The following is a 24,886-nucleotide window of genomic DNA, read 5'->3' as shown; positions in this document are numbered from 1 at the left end:
AGCTAAGATAAATAATCTCACTGAACAAAAGTGACCGCCTGAAGGGTAAGGGGTTATTTTTCATTTATTAGTGTTCTTTCTCCTTCGCTACTGATGTGACATGCTGTCGAGAATAAAGATCTACTTAAAGCTAAAATGAAGTAAATAACTCATTTAACTAAGTAGAGGATATTGAATTAATTGTTTGATGCCGTTAGCGTTATGATTAGTATACACCATAATTTCTGTAACGATTCACTGGCCGTGATTGCTAGGTGCACGCTTTGTAAGCTCGCAGTCCAGTCAGTATTCGCGACTGCACTTGCGTTTGTCTTTGGACATTGAAAATTATGACAACATTCAGATTATTTCAAAAGGCATTTGAAAACAAATTGTACATTTTTGGCAATCAGATCTCGTAAAAAGTGTGAACATTGTACTCTCCTATTTCCGTTTGTGTATGAACAAAAATATTTCAATTTTTACTGTTAGACAAAGATTAGAGGCTCTGAAGATTTTGGAATTTTCTGAAAAATATTACGTGGCTCTTGGATCAAAAGTAGACAATGTTGGTGAACGAAAGCCTGCTCTACAGGTTTTGTATGTTTTGTCATTTAGCACAAAAATACACAATGAGCTATCTGAGGTCTATATACCTCGGTATTAAATCCCGATTTTTAGGATTACCGGTGAGACGCTTATGCTAAAGGGATGTCCTATAGGTGCATAATATTCAGATTACAAGAGTTAAAGACAAAATTTTATCATTCTTATTTCTGAAGATGAGTAATAGGCATGCAAAGCTTACGTATAAATGATAATTATGCAAGCAGGAAAGACTATAGTAGTTTGGGTTTCTATTTTCGTTCTGCTATAAAACTACCGTTTTATTTTATCAAGTGAGATAAAAATAAAACACCACAAACATTAATTTTCAATTTTAATAATCGTGAAAACCTCTATAAAGGTTTGTTTGTTTTTAAACTTCGCGCAAAGTTACACGAGGGCTATCTGCGCTAGCCGTCCCTAATTTAGCAGTGTAAGACTAGATGGAAGGCAGCTAGTCATCACCACCCACCGGTAACTCTTGAGCTACTCTTTTACCAATGAATAGTGGGGATGACCGTAACATTATAACACTCCCACGGCTGAAAGGGCGAACATGTTTGATGTGACGGGGATTTGAACTCGAGACCCTCAGATTACGAATCTAGTCCTCTAACCACCTGGCTATTCCAGGCCAGATTAATTGAGAATAAGTTATTTTACTAAGTATTTATAGGCATATATGTTTAATGAGATAATAATGACTTGGAATTATAATATGTATTTCTCTTTGATTAGTAACAAAAATGTAAGAAGTTTGTAAAAAGAAAGAAAAATAAATAAATCACTGGATTTTTTTTTTGAATTTTTGAATCATTATAATACCGCATCTTGTATTAAGAATATTTATTTATTCATGTTTCCCAGAAGGTTTACCTACTTGCATTTAACGACTAACAAACCTAACTTATTGCTAGCTTGAAAGTTGAGTTCAGAACATTTCTGGTTCGAAACAAGTTTAGAAGCTTTACATCACACTTACAACGGGATTTATTTGTTACTGGGATTATCAAATAAGGTGTCCAGGTACGAAAGCGGCAAGTCTTCGGATTCAAAAAAATTAAAATCAGGGGTCCGATTCTCTTCGGTGGTCACAGCAAGCAGCCCAATGTGCCTTTGATTTAAGAAAAAAAAAAACATACACACTTACACTCAAATAAAAGGAATAAATATTCATTCTGACAACTACATTAGCCACTAGATGGCAGCACAACCGTTGGTATTGCTCATTTGCAATCTTGCAAGAGTGGATGACAAAATTAGGATTCAACGTACCCGACACCATAGCAACTAGATCGTATCTTGTATATTAATTTGTCTGTCTGCACAGTTGTCCTAAAACTGAAGAGATTCTTGAAGACTGTTATTAATATGTAATATCAAAATAAAGTTGACCTCTGGCTAAGTCTTAAGATAGTACACACTGATCAATAAGGGTAAAGATGAAAATACAAACAATTTATTATGGGTTATTAAGGGTTGGTTACCCCTCTTGTCAGGTGTTTGATCATATTCATTGACCCGTAGCAGAACGAAGACACTTAAGTCACCGAAGAAATATATATACAAATATTAGCAGGAAAGAACGAAACGTTGTTCGCTCCTCTACGTAAAATATTTTCTCAACCCAAACGAGCCGTTTTTACATATATATTTTTCTCTACAAGTGGATTTTCTCGACATTACTAATTTGAACATAGTTGAATTTCCTGAGTGTTTATAAGCACAAATCTACAGAATGTTATATCTGTGCTGTAACCACCCATTCTCATCGTTCCAAATCCAGTTTTTAGCGTCGCAAATTTTTGAGACTTTCCGCTGAGGTACTTTCGGTTGGTTGTTGATTGCAATAATGATCTCGTGAATCTGTCTCAGTGAAGTTACGGGAAGAACAGTATTGGCACACTGGGGCCTACACATTATTTACGATACTTCAAACACTTTACTGCATTGAAGTTAAAAAGTTCCAACTGCGATGGGCAATGGTTGAACTACTCTATAAATTTGCTGTAAAAAAAAATTCTAGTTATTATTATAAATGACGTTTAGATTGTTCGAGTTATTTGCATAAACTATTCCAGTAGCATCCTGCATTTATTTAAGTCTTTTTTGAATTAACGAAAAGTAATTTCTTTAACGAGCCTGATATCTATCTAACATACATACACGCAATTGTCAGTTGCTCTGATAAACTTCTAGTTAGGTTGTTGTTGTTTTTTTAATAGGTGATGTCTTGTTACGGAGGCGCAACTTGTCTGTGACTGATGCGTTTGCCAACTGAGAATACATGAGTTGCTTAAAGCACATGTTCTTCTATCATATATTTCTGCTTGTAAGATTACAGCAAAATCGTTCATTGGTTTAAACACAAAAGTGTCAGTTTTTTGTGTTTTTTTTTTTATGTTTATAGTGGTTGATAAAAGATGCGAGATACTTTGGAGTTAGTGTTTTAGGCTGGCATACAGACTTTGACTATTTGTTCCCCGCGAGTACAGCTTCAAGTCTACGAATTTACAACACTAAAATTAAGGGTTCGATTTCTCTCGGTGGACTCAGCAGATAACCTTGTGTGGCTTTGCTATAAGAAAGCACACACACCATGACTATTTATTCTCGTGTGTTGGTGTGCAAAATAATGATTAATGACACAAGTGGCGTAAAGACATCACAGTCTGTTTATGAAAACTGGGACGTTACATCGTGATAATATTTTTATATATAAACCACAACAATATATGTGACTATCTGTTTGTCCTGAAAGGGGAATGCAATGAAAAAGTGGCCGTCGCTATTGTAGTTATACAATCAACTCAGTTGAAGTTTTTATTCCTGCAGCCACCATATGGATGATATGAAGAGTCGCGTTTTAAGTTATATCTACTTCCTGCTTTGACCCATGACCTTTGAACTTCTGCCATGAAAACACTTCTGCAGCGAATATAGGAGAACATTGAGAGGTGAGTGTTAAAAGATGGTAAGAGAAAGTGTCCCTACCGCTATGACTTTTGTCGCTACCTCTTCCTACAAAGTCACCCTGACCACGTAATGTTTTGAGTATAGACGTATTGCGTTCTTAACACTTATACGAAACCTTTGGTGAACACTGAAGTAATATGTTATATCATAAAAAAATTGTGTGCAATGCTGTACTTTTGTGTTATTTATCATAGCAACAACCCATACATATTTTTATAAGTTTATAACTCGGTCAGAAGGCGGGTACCTCAGCTTGCGTTAATATAAGCCATCGTTTCGTATGCTTTTTATCCATCACAAACACTCGGAAAAACCTGTAAAAAATTAAGACAGTACTGTACTAAAAAGTTATTTCCAAATTATTTTGCTGGTATTACTAACGACTATGTAATAAACAAGGCCACCCTGCTTTGTTTTATTTCCAGCTATTATGTTAAACTTATTTGTATTTTTAATCTAAAATGAGACTTCAATTCTACAAAAGCAATCAGAGAGACGGCATCCCCTCACCGTGCCTCTCCGTTTCGATAGGCCTCGCATGGCCAGGTGGTTAAGGCACTCGACTCGTTATCTGAGGGTCGCGGGTTCGAATCCCTGTCACACCAAACATGCTCGCCCTTTCAGCCATAGAGGCGTTATAATGTACCAATCAATCCTACTATTCATTGGTAAAAGAGTAGCCCAAGAGTTGACGGTGGGTGTTGATTGATGACTAGCTGCCTTCCCTCTAGACTTACACTACTAAATTAGGGACGGCTAGTGCAGATAGCCCTCGTGTAGCTTCACGCAAAATTAAAAAACAAACAAACCTTTTCGATATTATACAGTATGTGTTTATATTAGATAACATAATATTTCACCTTCGAAACTCAAAAATCCTTCTCAGCTCTAGAATGATCAAGGATCTGGATCATTTTTTTGTAGCGTGATGAAATCTGGTAGGATTCCGATCACACTTTCAGAATTACTAACTGAAAACCGCGAAAATGCCCATTTTCCTACTCTAAAAAATGCTACAAAGTGATCCAGAATTCGTATCCAAACCAAGTCTGAAGACGATTGTACCATGCTGATTTCGTCCCATCTTGTGTAAAATGTTCGTGTACGTATATATCTACAGTGTGTATCAGGTTTTCAGATACGTGCGTGAAAACTCGCTCATCACCAGATATATGTACACCCCGCGCAGAGCGAAGGTAATTGTGTCGATAAACGTAATGTCTCGTGCTTTAAAAGATAAACATAATGTCTCGTGCTTCAAAAGATTGTTGTTTTGAACTAAGCACAAAGCTACACAATGAGCTATCTGTGCTCTGCCCACCACGGATATCGAAACCCGGTTTTTAGCGTTGTAAATCCGCAGACATACCGCTGAGCCACTGGGGGGCACTTCAAAAGATAAACGTAATGTCTCGTGCTTCAAAAGTTATGCGAATACAAACGTTTAATATTTCTTTCCCTTTTTTTCCCATTTATTGTTAATATTTTAAACACGTTCAAACTTATTACGTTCATAATCAGTTTTAATTGGGAAACTCATGCAACATCTAAAAAAATATTTAAAAATAGCATGATAACAACCAGGAACGATGGGGCGTCGTAGAAAGTTTTATATTCCCTTTTCTATCAACTGTTTTGTATATATGGAAGTGATATCACGTGTTTGTACGACTTTGAAATATAATTTCAAAGCCAGTTTATATATTCTGCACGTGATTCGCCGTGAATTTAGTTAAGTTTTTCAATCTACCTATAAAATATAGCACCAACAAAATCAATTTTGAGATCAATGCTACGTTTCTTTAAAACTTTTTTTGTTGTTAAATGTTAAGCCCAATGCTACACACACGGATCGGCATGGCCAGGTGGTTAATGCACTCGACTCGTAATCTTAGGGTTGCGGATTCGAATCCCCATTGCCCCAAACATGCTTGCCCTTTCAGCCGTGGGTTTGTTATAATGTGACGGTCAATCCTACTATTCGTTGGTAAAAGAATAGCCCAAGAGTTGGCGGTGGATGGTAATGACTAGCTGCCTTGTTTCTAGTCTTACACTGCTAAATTAGGAATGGCTAGCGCAGGTAGCCATTTTGTAGCTTTGCGCGAAATTCAAATCAAACCAATGCTACACAATGGGCCATGTGTGCTCTGCCCGCCGCGGGTATCGAAACCCAGTTTCTACTGGTGTAAGTCAATAAACATATCTCTGTGGCACTCGGGGCATTAAACATTTGTAATAAACAGCTAGTTTTTTTAATGTGTGTGTGCATATATATATATATGCTATATTTTGTCTGTAGAATAATAACAAGACGAAATACCATTAATAGCCTTTGTTATGAATAGATATACAAGTTCTTAATTAACCTGAGTTACTCATTCGTGTATACGAATGTATTTAAAGATAATTATTGTATTTCACGAGATTAGTGTTCCCCAGACTTTATCTCAACAATTGATTTCTACATTTTAAAAGTGAGCATTGTGTGTTTTTCTTTTAGCGAAGCCGCAAAGGCTATCTGCTCAGCCCACCGAGGGGAATCGAACCGCTGATTTTAGCGTTGTAAATCCGGAGACATACCGCTCTACTAGCGAGGGGCTGAAAGTGAGTATTTCACGTAATTTATTTATTCATTTAAAAAAACAACTTATTGTCGTGCTGATATTCTAAAAAAAAAAAAAAATATTAAAGTTACAGCTGATGCCAGGTAACACGCAATAATAAAACATACGTTTTTACGACTTTTATGAAGTAAATTGTGATGAATTAATAGTTTTTCAATGACCGAAACCTTTATCAGCTCATTTTTGTGAGAAATATTACACTTTGAAACATTTAAAACAAAAACAACCATATTAAATAATGCTTCAGGCTACGGGTTCTCGCGTTTACTGTCTTTCTATCGTCTGCTTCAAACGAGAAAGATTGCAAGAGATAATTAGACGCCCAGGATTTTGATGTTTGTTTTAGAACACAGTCTGAGCCTGGTGATTCCAGACACAGACTAGACAGCTGAAATGTTCGTCTGCGCACAGTGTTTACGCAAATGGGAACTATGGCGATGGACAATCTGTGGATGTGAGAAAATGTTCGGGTAGATGAAAACAATATATCGCGTTCATGAGTGAACCAAGGCTTTTCGCGTTCTCGAGCAAAACAACAAATCTCTTGAGGAGTCGAGAGTTTGCTCGAGATGCTATTTTGTCTTGGTTTATTCGGTAAGCCACGTTTTTTTATTATTATTATTATTATACAGGGTAACGCCTCGTTTCAAATTCGTTTCTGACATTAGGGTTAGTTTTATTGTATGGTGACGTGGTGGGAGCTAGAACTGTACCGGGACTGCGTGCCACTTGTTTGGTATCTCCTTCCACACAAATACTTGTTGAAGTAGGCTGGTCTAGACCGTAGTTTTAAGTGTGAATTAATTATTAGTTGTTCAATGTCATTTTATATATCATGTAAGAATAGTGTTAACATTTATAAAGACTGTCATCCAATGTTGTTGTATAATTTTGGAAGTTGTGTGTAATTGCGCTCGTATATTTGTCTTAAGAATTTAAGGTAAAATTAATCACAAACTATAAATAATAAAGTAATTTAAACCGTTTAAGTGCTAGCAAAATCCTTGGTTCTAGTCTTAATGAGTTTAATCACGAACGAAGCATGCATATGAAAGGTTAGGCCAAATATTTAGCATCTCCATTAATGTTTAATATTGGTAACAGTAAAAATCACATTTACAATTTGCATTAAATTTGCACAAATTGGAGCTGCCGTTACTGAGACTAGATACACTGAAGACTGAAATGAAAGACCAGTGTTCGTTGTGCATATGTTAGTATTTCAGTAACACTAATACTTACGAATACTGATGTAACTGGGTAATTCTAATAGTTGTTTGTACAGTAGGCAAATTAACTGTTAGTATTACTTAAGTGATACTACTTTCTAGCCTTTGGACCTAAATTTTAAATATAATTAGCGCTAATAAATTTATATATATTCTTGACATTATAAAGAGATATATATATACACACACATATATATAGTATAATTTCTCAAAGATCTAATTGAACTTGCAAGTTTTTATCACAGTATTATTAGCCTTAAATACACAGTACATTTAAGTTAAAGAATATCCCAGGTATTTGCACATAGTTGAACAGTGTTATAAAAAGATAACCATTTTATCGGTATATGATGTGGTTTTTTATTATTAGCTGGTATTTATTGATTTATTTTTGTATAAATAGTCTAAATATATAAGTTGCAAGGATATATAAAGTTAACAAATACAATGATTAATAAAGATTTTCAATGGCTGGTCGTAAATGTTGCATTCTAAGCTTTATCTGAACACAAGTAGTACATATAAATTTATTTTTTTAATTACACTATTAAAAATACATTTTATACTCATTTTAATATCTCTAAAGTAAAAATATAATACTGTGGTATTTGTTATAAATATGTAGCTTTCTGATAGCACTTTTTTATTTTATTTTTGGACAGAATTTCATATAATATTTCATTGTTTTCTCTAAATGAAATTGTTGAAAAGTGTTTTTAACTGTACTTACCTTTCTTCCATCAGTTGCTATAGTATTTAGCCTTAGAATAGGAAATCAAAAGATCTAAAAAATTTCACAAGGCTGTGAGCATTTCTCTGTGTAATATGGAAAAGTAATAATTAATTCTATATATATCATTTCTATAAAGAAATTCCATAAAGTTTTGACAAAGTAATTTTAGTTGCAGAAGTATTCCCAGTTATTATCTGTGTATTTGGTTATTGTTATTACTTATTTGGTATTGCTATAATAGCAGCATATAAATACAAATTTTCATCAGAAAATTTGGTGATGAAGCTCTTATTATTGTCATAAATATAAAATGACAAAAAACCACCAAAGTAACAAACAGTGACCCCTGAGGCACTCCACTGGAAATAAAGATCCAGTGTGATAATAACTTCTTATTTTCTCTCATACGCGAGTATGATGTTTTTACCAAATATTATGTGTGGCACTTTATCAAAAGCCTCTAGAAAAACTAAGTATAACAAGTCCGCTTACTTTCCATCAACCACATAAAGGGAAACATACTCAAAAGAATAAACAAGACCACATATTAGTGATGAGAGAAACTACTTGTAGTGAATCCATGCTTTTCTTCATTTATGATGTCATATTTCTTACCAAGCAGTATTTCTTTTTATTAGACTTTCTGGAATTTTTCCCATTGTAAAATGGAAACTAACAGAATTAAGATTTCCAGAGTAATTCTTACCGTACCCTTTAAAAAGGAGTAACATTTGTTAAAGTTTAAGTTTCACATGTGTCAGGTTCTTTGTTGTTTTTTTTTGTCAAGTTTTAGCTTTATTTAATAGATGTAATTTTCAATGGTTTTAATTGTATGTATAAACTAAAGTGTTTTCTAACAGAGATTGTCCAGTGAAAAACATATATGAAACACAATTTATAATAAAGTGTATGATAAATATATCTAGTAACCTGTTTGATCCATAGATGTAATTATAGATCTTGAAGATTTTGTTTGAAATGTTCATTGTAGATAGGTATTTATTGGCAGTAACACCTAGAACAAAAAAAAAAAATTTAAATGAAGATCATGTTTATAGCTATGAAAAGAAGACATTTCTATTTCTCTATAATTGGAAGACCAAAAGGCTTATGTGATATTCGTGTGTCTGCATGCTTGGGTAGTTGTTGTATTGCTACAGATATGGAATAATCTTACTTTATGTTGTTGTTTTTTGTGTTACATTTGTTTTGGACTGTTTTAGGTTCATCACCACTTTTTCTTTCAACATCATTTTCAAATAATTTTTATTTATCACAAGTCTTTTCATTCATTATAATGTTTCTGTCCATCAGTAGCATGTTTTTTAAGCCTTCTTGGTTGAAATATTTGGTTGGATCATTTTTGGTAATATACTGCACTTTTTCTAAGTCTTAGGCTGCAACTCGTTAATTGACTACTCACCAGCTCCTTGTATTCCATTCATCTTGAAACCTTTGCTTCTATAAGTCATTAAATCCTGTAATTAAACCCTGTAACTCAGGGTTGGTAGTCATGAATTTATTTAGTTGTTTATAAGATAACCTTCAGATGGGTTGGTTTTCCAACACTATTCTATTCATATTATGTTCAGTTCTTCTTTAGTTTTTTCAATCACGTTCTTTTGTTATATCAGACAGTTCTGCATCTTGTTTCACTGTCTTCTTAGCTCCTTATGACGTGCTAACTGTGAACATAGTTATTATTTTTTAGTTGTTGTTTCCAAGGCTTTGGGCCAAATGTTCGATTAGTTTTTCTTTCTCTCTTATTATTAAACTTATTATTAAATACTTTCATAATATTTTAATGGAGTTTATTAGGCCATTAAGGACATCCCTTACAACTCTCAATTATAACCACCCCTTATTACTCATGTTTTCACCCAATCTTTTCTTGAACTCAGTTAAATTTTCTGTCTCCAACATCCTTGAAGGCAGCTCATTCCAAAAGCCATCCACCCTGTTTGAAAACTAATACTGTCTAAACTGCAGATGACTCCTACACTGGCACAATTTAAATTTATGACCCTTTGTCTTATTGTTTTCACTGCTAAACACCAAAAAGTGTGATGGATCTATATTACTAATACCCTTAATAATCTTAAACTTCACTCAAATCCCCTCTGTCCCTTCTCCTTTCCAGACAAAACAAGTTTAGACAGGACTTTCCCTAAGTGAAACAATGTTGGCTCTTTGACACTATATCAAAGTGCTTTAAGTGATTCTGCAATGCATCTTTTATCACACTTCAAAACCTTTCAAACAACTGAAATAAGACTAGCTGATCTATAATTACTTGGACAATGTTTATCACCTCCTTTAAATATTGGACTGACATTAACCAATTCTAATCTTCTAATACTCTTCCACTAACCAATGACATACAAACAAATATTACCTAGAGGTTCACAAATAAAATTTGTAATTTATTTTAAAACTCTAGGGGTTTTTCCATTTGTAGGGTTTCCAACTTTTCTCTTACAGTTTCAGATTTTAAAATATGTTTTACATCAATATTTTTCCCATACATTAAGTTCTCAGTTTGAGGCATAATACTTGTATTTTCCTTCATAAAAACAGAAAAGAAAACATAATTTAAGATGTTTACTATCATAATCTTTCTAGATTGGCACTCCACTATAAGTTTCAACAGGCCCTATTCCTATCCTAACATTTTGCTTAGATCATGTACCTAAATAATTTCTTATTGTTTAATTTTGCTCTGTCAGCCAACCCTCTTTCATGGACACTTTTGCCCTTTTAACTCCCTTTTTAACCAGCTCTCTAGACTCCCTTCAGTCCTCCAAGTCCTAAGTTTAAATTTCTTGAATTTATTATGTTAATCCAAAATATGATCTCTTAAACCTTTACTAAACCATACTTGCTTATTCTGCTCCATTGATTTTTTTTTCCTGTATGGAATTACATGTTCTGGAAACATAACAATGTATTCCTAAATGCTTCCCACATCTGTTCTCAAGATCCTATCCCAAATTTTAGTTTGATTTACAGAAGTCAGATCATGTCTTTTTCCATCAAAATTGACTTTCCTGAAGTATGGAATTATGGTACTCTTCTTCAGTTCTCATGTAGTAAAATCCCACATCTGGTATGAAATGGTCATTAGTACTTAAATACTCACCAACCACAATTCTGTTTGTTGTATTCACATAGAATACTAATATTAAATTTAATATAGATTCCTCTTTTGTGGTTCCATCACCAATTTGATTTAGTTTATTGAATCTTCAGAAATCTGGCACACTTCACTTAAGACATGAGAGATCCTAGTGATAATTAAATCAGAATTATTGTAACTGAGTTTGAAGCATTTCATGACATATTGTAAATTTCCCATCTTGGATCAATTACACTTTGTGTGCTTCAGTTTTGATTATTAGATGACATACCAAAGTGACTAGTACATAATGTCATCAGCAAAAATTAAGATATAAGTTCTTTAGCTCAAGTATGTGTGTGTGTGTGTGTGTGTTTTTTTGTTGTTGTTGCTCTTGGTTTGCCTTTTAACCAATGGCAGAGATAGGGAGAAATGCCAAATCCTTGACCATCCTGGATAGTTAATTAATCAAGTTGTCCCCAAATACCTGCCAGATTAGTACAAGATGGAATATTTTTTAAAAAACTCACCAATCTTAGAAGTTTTATGGAGTTAAAACAAAATGTTTTCCCACTTTCATTTTTTCTGCAACTTTTTTTCAAAGTAAGAAAGAAAATTTTATTTTCTTCAGCCATCTTTGGTTAAATTAAAGCTGAACAATAAGTTGAAGACATTATCAGGTAAGTATTCAGTGATGTACAGACCAGTCTTTGAATTCTGTAGAATTAACAATGTCATTTTGGTGAAAATTTTTTTTTTTTTTAATAATTTTTACATGCCGGAATCTAATTTCTACACTCTGACCTACAATGTCGATAGAGAATAGAAGGCAAGCATAGTACTGTATTACAGTAATATTTCCTCATGTATATTGCTAATTGTTTGCACCAGTGACTTTCAAATGCCTAAACAAAATAATGCTAAGTACTTTTCTTATTGTCTGTTAACATACGTGAATAAATTGTAGCTAAGTTAATGTTCTTGCTTATACCAAAATACCTGAGACATGAGTGATATTTGGAAAGTTGTTTGCAGCTAAGAGTTAATTTTTAAGGTTTTGGGTGATTTGAATACACGTGGTTTTGATAAAAATGTCTGATGATAATTTGTGGCATGTTAATTTTTTTTTTCCAGCTATACTTGTGTATGAAACAGTATTTGCAAGTGGTAAGTACTGTTCTGAATATTATTGTTTATTATTTTGTATCAGACAATTTAATTAGACAAAGTCAGTTCTTATTATGAAATTAATATTAAAAGAAATAATAATAAATTTGCATGGTTATAGATCTTAGTACCAACAGCAATTATTCCATACAATATTATTGGCTTTCAAATGGAATAATGAACTGTGATAAATTTGTCATTATTTGTTGCTTATGAACTGATAGATTTTATAAGCCTAAAGCTAATAATCACATTCTCTCAAGATATGACATTCAGTAAAATCAACTTGGTAATGTAGTGGCTATTTGTATACAATGAAAATTTATGTTTATTATTATTAAACACAGAGACCTAGTTATATATTCATGACCTATAAATATTTGCATATTACCACTAGAACTGGTTGTAATAATCTTACATATTAGTAAGCTTCATAGTACATTTCGTGTTTGTTATCAACAGATTATGTTGTCTAGATAAATGTCCTTTGTATGATCGACTGAACTTCCTATTTCAATTATTGTTTACTTGTAATAATTAAGTGTCTAGATAAACATTTTGTATTCCTATTAAACTCATTAAGATAATTATGTTTGCTGTAATGATCTTTCCTAACTTCATGTTTATTATGAAACTGCCCATCTTCCTCAAAAAATGTTATGCAAATCCTGGAAATGTTCTTACTAATGTTTGTTTATCATTGAGTGATTTAACTCAATCTGTAAATACCCAGATAATCTTCCTCTCACTGCTCTTATGATTGATTAACTCTTTAGATAAATGTATTGTGGAAGTTTTGGTTATTAAGTATAGCCTTTAATTATACTGAAAACATTTTTTTTTCAGTCTATTGTTCATTAGTGAATAATATTCTACTTCACTTTCATATAAATATCTTGATAGTCAGCTTATGGATACATGTTTATTATATACTAACAAGTTTAATTGCATTGATTAATATTGTACGATTGTCTTGATGACCTTTTTAATTAATTCCTACTTATCATGATTAATCAAACAGTATACAGGGTGGCCTGTAAGTCCCTACCCATCCTATATCTTATGTATCCTGTGTATCTGTGTGCTGTCCCTCATTCTTGATGCATAATATTATGCAACACCATGTTCTGTGAGACATTTTCCTCAACATCACAGGGGTTATTGTTCCAAATGCTGCAGTAACAGCTGCCTTCAACTCATCATTAGTATTATAACGTTGTTTATAATAACATATGGATGGGTAGGAACTTATGCACCACCCTGTAGACTGATGCTTCTAAGTGCCTCAATAAATGTTAGAAGTGTTAAGAGTGAAAACAATTTTTCTGACATAATCAATAATTTTTTTTACTGGAAATGTTTTCAGTTAGTTGGTTCAGTAAGTGTTAGGATTAGTGACTTTGTTATCAAAACTAGTTGGCTGAAAATGTTTTAGTAAAGATTTTATCTTTCCTTGAGCCAAAAAAACATAGTTTTCAGTTTTCACTGTTAATACAGGAGCACAATGTCCCTGAAAAGAAATTGTAAAATTCTTAGAAGTCTCTGCCTATTATTAACTGACTTTAGTTTCTAGATGAATGTCCTATTAAAAAAACAAAACAAAACAAAAAAACTCATGAATTGCATTTCATATTGTCAGATAACCTATCTTTGAGCTGGTGACCTTAGTATTCTTGTTAGGCATAAGTGTCAAGAAAAATTTGTAAATCTGAATCAGTGTAAAGTATCTTACGTTTCCCTCTTCTTAAAATTATGGTATGTGTTTCTTTACAGATTATCACCTGAATTTATTCAGTAAGATGTCTTTCATGGTGTTTAAAAGTTTTGTAGCTTATTTAATTTACAGTACTGTCTGTTGCACACTTAATAAATATAAGTTTGATAGTTGTATTTCAGAACTTGCTACGATAGCTTACATGTGACTGCATAACATTGCTATATCCATATTAAGAACCAGACTAATAAACAATGTCACTAAGTTACAGCTTGTCCTTTCCCACAAAACGTCATAAGAAACTTTTGTAGTGGTGAATGACAGTTATTGATGTTTATAATTTCCATTCTCCGATTTTTCCCATGAATAGACCAATTTCAAGTTACTGTGTATAAAAATCCAGATTCAACTATAGTTTATTCTTTGTAAATATATTGTATATGACTAAATGTTTTGTCCTGTTACTTTTCTACATGTAATTTTGAATGTTCAACATGCAGTCACTACATGTATTTATAAATCTGTAATTTATATACACCTGTATATAGAGGTCCTTACTTTATCTTTTTTGCCCTCATTGTCAAGAGCCTGATCCAGCTCTGTCTGCATATAATATGAAAGATAAATTGGAAAGTTATAATGTGTCATCAGATGAATCATCTAAGATACTTTAATAAGGTGCAAAATGTTAGAGATTTAATATACATTTTGAGACCACTTTCATAATTAATCAAATTTAGTAAGATTTGTTTCTGAGTATCACAAATATACTGTCAATATTTAAAGCACAGAGTTTATAATAATCAAACAGTTTCATTCTTAAAGTGAAAGTAAAACTTCTTGACTACAATTTTTACATATATCTAGATAAAGCATGTATGCACCTAGTGAGAAAGAGAAACCTGCATAATATTACTTTTGGTTCTAAAACATTACAAACAATTTTGAAGGTAAGCAAGCAACTGACAAAACATGTTTATTGTCTTGATTAGGCTTAGCTATAAGTTGATTTCCTTGACTACCTTTGCTCGTTTGATTTCATAATCTCTGACTTTGCAATACCTTATTTTGTTCTTAGTCATTGTTACCTACACTTGTTTGGTTATGTCTTGTTTTATATTATTATCGGTACGTGTACTATATTTGAGGTGGTGAAACTAGTTAATAATTACAGAGTGAGGGAAAGTAATACTGATGCAGTTCTAGTTTATCTCTTGTCCTTTGAGGTATTTGTATTTTTGGTACATATGTAAAATGAAATCAGTTACATGTGCTCATTATTATATATGTTGTGGCAAGACACTTGTGCAATTTTAAGGGTGATTCATGTAGGGAGGTTATTTAACCGTGTACATGTGGTTTTGTTGGAGAGATGCTTATTGGGCAGATGTTTTTCCTGTCTTACTTTGTTAGCTTTATTTATTTATGACAAAATAATATCATATCTGTTGTTTGACATTTTCTAAGTTTTCACAACAAGTGAGTGAAATGTTACTTGCACTCAGTGTGTGCATTGAAAGTGCATTATAATTGACAATCAGAAAAAAAAACTTAATACTAAGAGTACCTGAAACTTAAAGAATGTTTTAAACTCTTTTGCTGCTTATAATATGGCACAACAACATTGGATATTTCCATGGTGTACATGCTGTATAGAAAATTAATTAGTTTGTTCACATTGTTCACTTTTAAACTGACATGTTCAACAAGCTGTTGAATGTTGTAGAAACTAGCTGAGGTTGAAGTTAGATATTAATATCACATAGCTTATTTGTAAAGCAAATCCACTTTCATCAGATTACAAAGTGAACAAATCAGTCTTGTGTTGACTAGTTCATGACTGCAGTTGTACCTTAGTAGTCTAGTTGCATTTATATTAATGACTCTAAAAGTGTATTCAAAATGAGGTCATGAAATATTAATCCAAACTGAAATGTTTGTAATTATTTTTACAAAAAACAAAACTATTTTGTTTTTACCTTTACCAAGCAGAATGAGTTTTCACTTTTGAATATCTTTCTAACAACATATTTAACATTCCAGTAATATAGTTATGTTGGTAATAAAATGTTGTATCCAATTCTGTTGAAATATGCTGTTAAAACTCCCAAGAATTACCAAGTTGTGTTTAAAATTTAAATAGTTGTTAGGGTGTAACGTACAAAATTGTCTGAGTAACTGAAGAACAAGTTGGCACTGGATGTAACTCTTGGCCAACAAGTGAATTCAGTTGTGCTTCATATATTATTGAAGTAATTCTGATCTGTTGGTTTTGTGAATAACTACTTTATGGTACTGTTCTACAAGCCACAACAGAAACTACAAAAATTGTTTTTGTTACTTGGAAATGTAAATGCTTAACCTTAGTTTCATGTGTGGGAAGTAAGTTGTTGTTTTTTTTAAATTCTGGAAAGGACTTTTCCTCCTAAAAGCTTAATTCAACTCAGATTGTTTTGTCAATAGTAGTAGTAGTATTTTTAACTCCAAATCTATACATGTTATTGTGGGTCATTCACCTGTCTCATCTCTAGTATTTCACTTTTAACACTAAAAAAAATAGAATTGTGTGTGTTCATCTTGTAGATACTGCTGTGTCATAAAGTGAGTGATCTGTAAGGTCTTAACTAAAGATTAATTTATTAACATTATTGTTTCATTTCTAAGTGTGATTTCTCGAGTGTTAAATAAACAAAATTCATTAAAAGAAAAAGGAATAAAAATCAAAGTTTTTCTAGGTAGGCTTTAAGACCAGAGAGAATACACTAATGGGTCAGTATTCCAAGTTCAGGTAATAACTGTTAATGTTGTGTAATAGAAGCAGGCACACCTCTAACAGTAAATATTCATTTTAACGTTTTAAAGGTCTGTTACATTTCTATGAACTAGTACAAAGTTTCAGTAATAATGCCAATTACAAAACATTAAAATTTTCAACAACAAGCGACACACGTACGTCACGTACACAAGAGAAACGTTAGGCCTATACTGATACAATGATCTGTTCCTTCCCCAAATCATTTACAATTGGTTCTTTGTATTAACGGCTTTTCGTTGTTTACACTTCTCATTGTCTCCTTTAGAGGTGAGACTTTCTACTATACGATATAAGTAAATTAATTTTTCTTAGCTATTCATATTTTGTAGTATTCACAAAATTTAGTGGATTCTTTATATTAACCAAAACACATAACTTCAAACTTGACTTACAATATAAAAATTTTATTTTTGAAGAAGAAAAAAAACGGTTATATAAGACATTTCATTTGCGCCATCTATTTATTAATCAGTGAATTACGATAAGTTTTGAATGTATTACAGTCGTTTTTTACTTGTTATAGTTAACTAAGAAATTTTATTCTTTTCGAATAAAACGAAAGCGAATTATTCAAGCCACTGGTATGTTAGAAAAGTGCAATGAGTACAATACCAAGTTTATGGCATCAAGTGGTTAGAGCGCTGGACTCCCACTGAACAGGCTTGCTTTTTCACGCGTGGAGGCATTATAAGTTATGGTCCATCCCACTGTTCGTTGGTGAGTAACCAACCAGTTGATCTCTGGCCTTCTATTGCTCAGCTAGGAACGGCTGGATTTGTGCGAAATTCATAACAAATTAAGATACTATATATATATAATTCTGAATATACATATGTATATCACACGTTGGTTTGCGCAGCAGTCGCCTCCTCCGCCGTTTCTTTCTTCTTTTATAATCATCACATGCTATTAAACTCACTTTTAAGACATCATCATTTAATATAAATGTTACATGGAAGATTTAGAATATATAATTAACCTGAAAACAGGAAGTGGAAACACTTTCTGTTTCTTGTGTTAATTAATTAATACAGCTTACTTCCCGGAAAGAAAGCCAAAGGCTACCTAGAAGGAACACCTCTTTTAAGGACTCACACCACGATACAATAGTGTTCTGTCTGTTAATCAGCCAGTAGACACTGAAATGACGCTACATTAGGAGCGTCTGACATTGAATTTATACTGTCTTGACATCAGTAAAACGTGCGCATGCCAAGAATCACGAGAAGAATTAAGCACTTTGTAGACTACAACACAGCATGACATTTAAACTTCAAAAATAAGAAATAAAAATATTTGTTGTAATTTTAGTTTTATTTATTAATGAAATTTGGGGACTTTGCGCAAGTACGTTTAGTTAAATATACTTTTATGACATTCTTATATAGTACAGAATTCATTGTTCCAACAGTTAGCTAGCATCGCTCTAAACTCTTAACGGTATTTTTGGCTGTAATCCCAATGATACTGCAATAGGTTCAGCCAGCTGAGGAAAATTAGGTTAGTCATAAATAACACTATGTGACACAAATTTTGTTCCTGGATAATATATTTTATTTCTTAATTGCTTATGTTGTAAAACTACAGAAAATGGCCATTATTCGCTTCAAACTTTGTGACATGAATTATGGGGTCACGGATGGTTTGGGAATTATTGGGGAAACCACGGAGCAGTTTGTAGCTTTTGTGGCAAGTGCCTGTAACTGCCCACCAATGAAGTGCGGCAGTTGAACCACGTCGAGACGCTTGTTGCACAACCACCTGTCTAATTTTGAGTAAAAATTTTGATATATTACAACGTTTTGAATTGCCTGAATTTTTTAACTATATAATATTAATACATGTAACTTAAAACTTAAATATCAAAGTTTCCATCGTATTTAGCATATTTTATCATTATATATATATATTTACCCTAACACTGCACTCGAATCATAATCTGAGGGTCGCGGGTTTGAATCCCCATCGCACCAAACATGCTCGCCCTTTCAGCCATGTGAGCGTTATATCGTTACGGTCAATCCCACTATTTTTTGGTAAAAGTGTAGCCCAAGAGTTGGCGGTGGGTCGTGATGACTAGCTGCCTTCCCTCTTGTCTTGCACTGCTAAATTAGGGCGAGTAGCACAGATAGCACTCGTGTAGCGGCGTAGATAGACAAGTTGCTTTGCGCCATAAAACGCCAAATCAACCCACCCACCCTCGTATAGCTTTGCGCGAAATTCTAAAACAAACATACAAACTGTGTTAGGTCTTCAATATTTCATGGATTACTCTGATAGCTATTTCGTTTGGGGAAAACCTAACAAACAAAATCTGTTGGTGCAGCGCTCGAAGACCCTGCCGCCAACCAGGAAGTGGCGGTCACTTTTATAAGACAAATAACAGTCGCGAAGTTCAACTGAAATGCATATTATTCAAATCGTTAATCTCTTGTCACTGAAAGACATAAGAAAATGAAAAGCACTTTTAGTTTGTGAGAGAAACGATTTAGGCATGCAACCTGACTTAAGTCGTTTGATAGATCAACAATAAGTTTTCAAACTTACAACGCTAAAATCTGGAGTTCAGTTTCTCCTAATGGGTGGAGCACAGATAGCCTATTGTGTATTGTGTGGCTTTGCGCGAAAAAAGTAGAAAAAACACACACCGTTTCCAAACATCTGGATAGCACATCCCCCCCATATAGTCTTCGAGTTTGATAAATGCGATATTCTTGAAGGATATCTGAATAATAACAGATTTCTTCTGGTCTATATCTAGAATTTCGTAAACACGATTTCATCGTAGAAAATCCTCGTAGCGACTGGATCTACCCTCGTCTAGAACTCGGAATTTTGTAAGCGCGATATATTCTTACAGAACGTATTGTTGGCACACAAGTTTTCAATTGTATAGAGCTCGACTTTGGTAAATATGATTCACTCGTTGCGGAATGTTGTCATTTTCAGAGTACACAGATTTTCTCTCGTACAGAGCTTGAACTAGGCAAACAGCATTCTCGTAGGACATTTTGATAGCACTGGCATACATATTTTTCTAGTTACGTGAATTTGGTAAGTGCGATTCCCTCGTTGGCCATCCTGATAGCATGTGGATTTCTCTCTGCTTGGAGCCCAAATTTGGTGAAAGCGATATCTTTCTACGAAATTTGAACGTCTTCATAACACAAATTCCCCTCGCCTTGAAACCAAGTTTAGTAAATGAGAAATCCCTCCTTGAGCAGAGGTATTCGCTCAAGAGTAGATTGTGACAAGTGATATTAAACATTTGTAATCCCATATCAAGAATTAGTGTTTGTTTACAAAAGAAAAATATAACGCATTAATCATTTTTATCTATGATTTTTAACCAATATCTTGAGAAATGCTACCACTTAAATAATACAATAGCGATTCAATTATTTAACAATATTATGAAAAAAAAGTATTGTGAATAGCTTTTAACCATATGCACTTATTGGTTATACGAATACTCAGGATTAACTTTATTGTATTACTATATTCTGTATTTGTATTGCTGTATGGTTTTATGGCTTTTTTCTTTTTAAAATGTACCGCAATATGTTCTATTATGTAGTGAAACCAATCTGAAAAGTAAAGATACTAAGAAAATTGGCCAGCATACATACTTATCGCATTTGAATTGGAAGTCTTGTGTTATGATGTTGCCTAGAAGTGTTGTGGAATATGAAAGTAGAAGCAGATTCTTGTGTAAGCTGTCGTATTAAACGAAGGCAGGTGCTTTTGATTTACCACTAAGCCTATTGGTATAATAATAATAAAAACTACGAACAGTTTTATAGAAATTTTCGCAAAACCTGTTACTAGGGAACTTCAAAAAGCGCAGTCGATTTTAATAAACAAATAAAACTGGATCATATATTAAAATTGTTAAAAAAAAAAAAAAAAGACGAGACTTTAAATTCGAGCTAGGCGGTCGATTGGCTACAATAACTAGATTGATAGTGTTGTAACCACGTGGATTGTTTGCGAAAGGAGAAGAGCGGTAAAATACACGTGAAAGCAGGCTGGCCAATGCGACTTGACTTACGTGGGAAAGACAAAAAGGCGACGTCATATAGATTCTAAAACGTGATCTGCGTGTATGCTTCCAGCTTGGCGAGACCGATCGATTTGTTCGTCTGGCCTCGTTCTGCGCACACTCAACAAACTACTTCAGGATTTACTAGTGAAACGGTTCCACAGGATTTTGATACCTGTCACTTTAATCTTTCTTTAACGTGGCGTCTGCAAGTAATAGAGGACTGTTTGTTTGTTTTTCTTCGCATGTCAGCTGAGAGGTAAAATATGGTTCATTCTAATCATGCAGAAACTGAAGAAAAACAAAGAAATATACGAACCTTTATCAGTCTATTGATAGTACAGAGGAGAAATAAAAATAATGTAATCAGGAGAATCATCATAAATTATTCTTCCAAGTAGTTTTAAAAGTGCACTACCTGTAATCACAGGTTAAATCACACACACACACTTCGCCATTTAGTAAGGGTGTAATATGTGTGTGTCATTAACCAATAACTTGGCCTTTAACAAGTTTTAAAACGGTGAATATTGAAAGCATTATCGTTATCCGATCAACCAGATCCAGACACCTATTTAACAACCAGGACCAGTGCTGCTGTAACCAGGAAATTGGAAGGGGTGTCTTTGGAATGTTTAATTCAAGTAAACAAAACTAGAAATAATTACCTTCTCCGAAACTTCGAGGGGAGGCTAAAGCAGGGTCTGGGACAACTAAAACAACACTGCTCTACGATTTTTCACTTCCTTTATTCTAAAGGGGGTGTAATTTAAGTTGTGAACATGAAGTCAGTGTTGTTAGGTGTTGTATATAACGCGTGATATATTGTTAAGGTTTTAATAATTAAATAACCCTCTCTTTCGTTCACATATTGAGTAAAAAATGAAAATTATTAAACTAATCTCAGCTTCTTTATATGCAAAAACGGCTCGTTTGGGTTGAGAAAATATTTTACATAGATATTTTCCCAACCCAAACGAGCCGTTTTTGCATATAAATTTCTCAACAAGTGGGTTTCTCGACATCACTAATCTCAGCTTCGTTACATGTTTTGTTTTCATATAGTATTTAATAAACAAGTTCTTACTAGTTAAGCGTACTAACATAATTCGTAGAATATACAGGAGGGAGTTAGAAACATTGGTGATAAAATTAGACAGAGAAAGATATTACTATTCTTTTTTTTCTAATTTCGCGCAAAGATACTAGATAATGTGCTAGCCATCCTTAATTTAGCAGTGTAAGACTAGAGGAAAGCAGCTAGTCATCATAATCCACCGCCAACTCTTGGGCTAATCTTTTACAAACGAATAGTGGGATTGACCGTCACATTATAACCCACCTGGCCATGCCGGGTCTATATACTATTCATATAATGATTCAAACATATAATCTCTTCCAACTTTTGGTCCTTAAGCTTTTTCAGCCTAATGACGCCGCAAGGGCAAAACAGTGGGTGAAATAAAATCTTGGACACATGTTATTAATATTAATAATAATGACATTAAGAGTGTTAGGTAGAGTACACTGGATTGGAAAATATCATGGGCCGCATCTGCCTGTCAGTTGTCGACGACATTTCGAACTTCTAGCGGAATTTCGTCTACAACTTAACTGGCATATGTAGAACATTTAAGTTTCCAAACGAGAACATTAACACTTAATAGGCCTGGCATGGCCAGGTGGTTAAGGCACTCGACTCCCCATCACACCAATCATGCTCGCTCTTTCAGCTGTGGAAGCGTTATAATGTGACGGTCTGTCCCACTATTCGTTGGTAAAAGAGTAGCCCAAGAGTTAGCGGTGAGTGGTGATGTCTAGCTGCCTTTCCTCTAGTCTTACACTGCTAAATTAGGGACGGCTAGCGCAGATAGCTCTTGTGTAGCTTTGCGCGAAATTCGAAACAAAAAAACAAACTCTCCCTCGTGCTATAAATTTAAAATCTTAGATTTAAAAAAAAATCTTAACGCATTGTTGATACGTTTTTCATTGAAAATAAAGCAACTCACTAGAATTGTCACACGACTTGATTTTGTTTTTAATGTAATTGATTTTTTCTGCTAACACTAATTTAGCCAATATTTCATAACACTTCATACCTTACCTGTTGGAGCACTCTAATAAACTATTTGTTGTTGTTTGTTTTAGAATGTATAAAAACACTGATAAATCTTTAACTTCACTCCTTTTCTTATTCATTTCTATAAAATAGAATAAAGAAAGCTGTCCTTAGCTTTCTTCGAAAAATAAAGCATGTACGAGTGACAGATCACTAAAAACCAACAAATTAATCTACTCTGCTGTAATGTGTCGTACGGATGAGCTAAGAACCTTTCAGATTTCAGATGAATCAGAGCTGTAACAGTAATAAAACAGTTGTGACTTTTATAATATTTAACTGTTTAGAGTTACGAAAGTCTACCTCTGAAGAAGAAAAGATGCAGGAATTTCTGTTGGCAGTTGGTGACAACTAACTTTATTTTTCTAGCTTTTAATTTTTTTTTTCTTTTATGTGGGCGTGGCAAGCGGTTAGCATGTCTGCAGTTCGAATTCCAGTTCTTTTATTGTTGTTGTGTTCCGTGGTCTCAAGAACGTGTTCTGCTTTATAGACATGAGTGTGCTGTAAGAACGACCCTCAAAACCTGCTATTAGATCAAACAAGACTAGCTTAAGAGTCGCCATTGTATAACAGTTTTATTTGTTAGCCAGAGCACCATTTTTTTTTTTGCTTTTATCTAACTCGAGGCACTAGGTTTTTGTGTGGTATTTTGCATTTTTTTTATCGTTAATGCTAAGAATGGCTATCCAGTATTTCGTACAGGATTCCTATGTCTTCATATAGGATTCACGACATAAATCTCAATCAGGTTAGAATCTAGGGTTCATGTGTGCATCGTAATTTCTGCAGGATTTTCACGTAGCCTGCTGTGCGTATCATGAAAATTAATGAAAATCGTGAATAATTCGTATGTACACTATATTGTGTCTTGTTCAAATTAAAATTTTCGTTTTTAAATTAAGATTGTTCATCGGATGTTGCAACAACAGGAAAAGATCGGGCTATCGAAATCGTACACAGCTTGTATTCAGCCATAGTTTTTTATAATAGACGTAACTGTTTACATTCGTGTGAGTACATATTATTTATATAAATTAACTCATTCATAAGAAACGCCCAAACCCAGACTAAAATATTTGTTGTCAAAGTTCAACAACTCTTACGTGCCAAGAAAACTTTACACAATATGAAAATAAAAACAACAAAAACTTGAGTTTAGGCTTAGCTTTTGCTGCTTCGAATCAATGCATGTGGTATGTAAGCTTTCTGGGTTTTGTTTTGTTTTAAGTTAAAGCTTTTAGCAGTATTTGTGGCCCCAACGTAAACATCTAACGTTGTAGTAAATGTTAGATGAGGTTGAACACCCATTCACAAGTCTTACTCATTGAAGAATTACTCATTCGTAAGGTTTACACAGTTGTCATAAAACTAATTAGTTTTCTTAACGATAAGTTATGTTGGAAAACGTATATATTTCCTTAAAAGAGCTCATTCGCCACTGTAAGATATGTTAGCCATGGCATATTATTAATATAAACAATGAAACCTATCGAAATTTGTCAAGATGTATATTGAGAGTTAGGACATTTTAAGCCACAATCTAGAACTCAGTAATATGGATTTGTTTTGTTTGTTTTGGAATTTCGCACAAAGCTACTCGAGGGCTATCTGTGCTAACCGTCCCTAATTTAGCAGTGTAAGACTAGAGGGAAGGCAGCTAGTCATCACCACCCACCGCCAACTCTTGGGCTACTCTTTTACCAACGAATAGTGGAATTGACCGTCACATTATAACGCCCCCACGGCTGGGAGGGCGAGCATGTTTGG

The 24,886-nt window shown here is 33.6% G+C and overlaps 1 protein-coding gene across 4 annotated transcripts in view; it reads left to right on the top strand.

The window, feature by feature from the left end:
* Positions 1–3,105: 3,105 nt before the first annotated feature.
* LOC143250989 (uncharacterized) overlaps positions 3,106–24,886 on the top strand; it is a 131,997-nt gene continuing 110,216 nt past the window's right edge. The window contains exons 1-3 of one of the 4 annotated variants that reach the window (XM_076502254.1): positions 3,106–3,542; positions 6,062–6,165; positions 12,397–12,429. Coding sequence is in view for 2 of the 4 variants with exons in the window: in XM_076502253.1 (XP_076358368.1) it covers positions 6,755–6,779; positions 12,397–12,429 (58 nt within the window). In the remaining 2 variants the exon portion in view is untranslated. Of the gene's footprint in view, positions 3,543–6,061; positions 6,166–6,537; positions 6,780–6,910; positions 6,952–12,396; positions 12,430–24,886 lie in introns of those variants that run through there. The other 3 variants (XM_076502253.1, XM_076502251.1, XM_076502255.1) reach the window with 3 other exon arrangements.

This window comes from Tachypleus tridentatus, chromosome 5, assembly GCF_004210375.1.
Source record: "Tachypleus tridentatus isolate NWPU-2018 chromosome 5, ASM421037v1, whole genome shotgun sequence".
Classification (NCBI taxonomy): Eukaryota; Metazoa; Arthropoda; class Merostomata; order Xiphosura; family Limulidae; genus Tachypleus; species Tachypleus tridentatus.
This window is presented reverse-complemented; position numbering and strand designations above follow the sequence as displayed.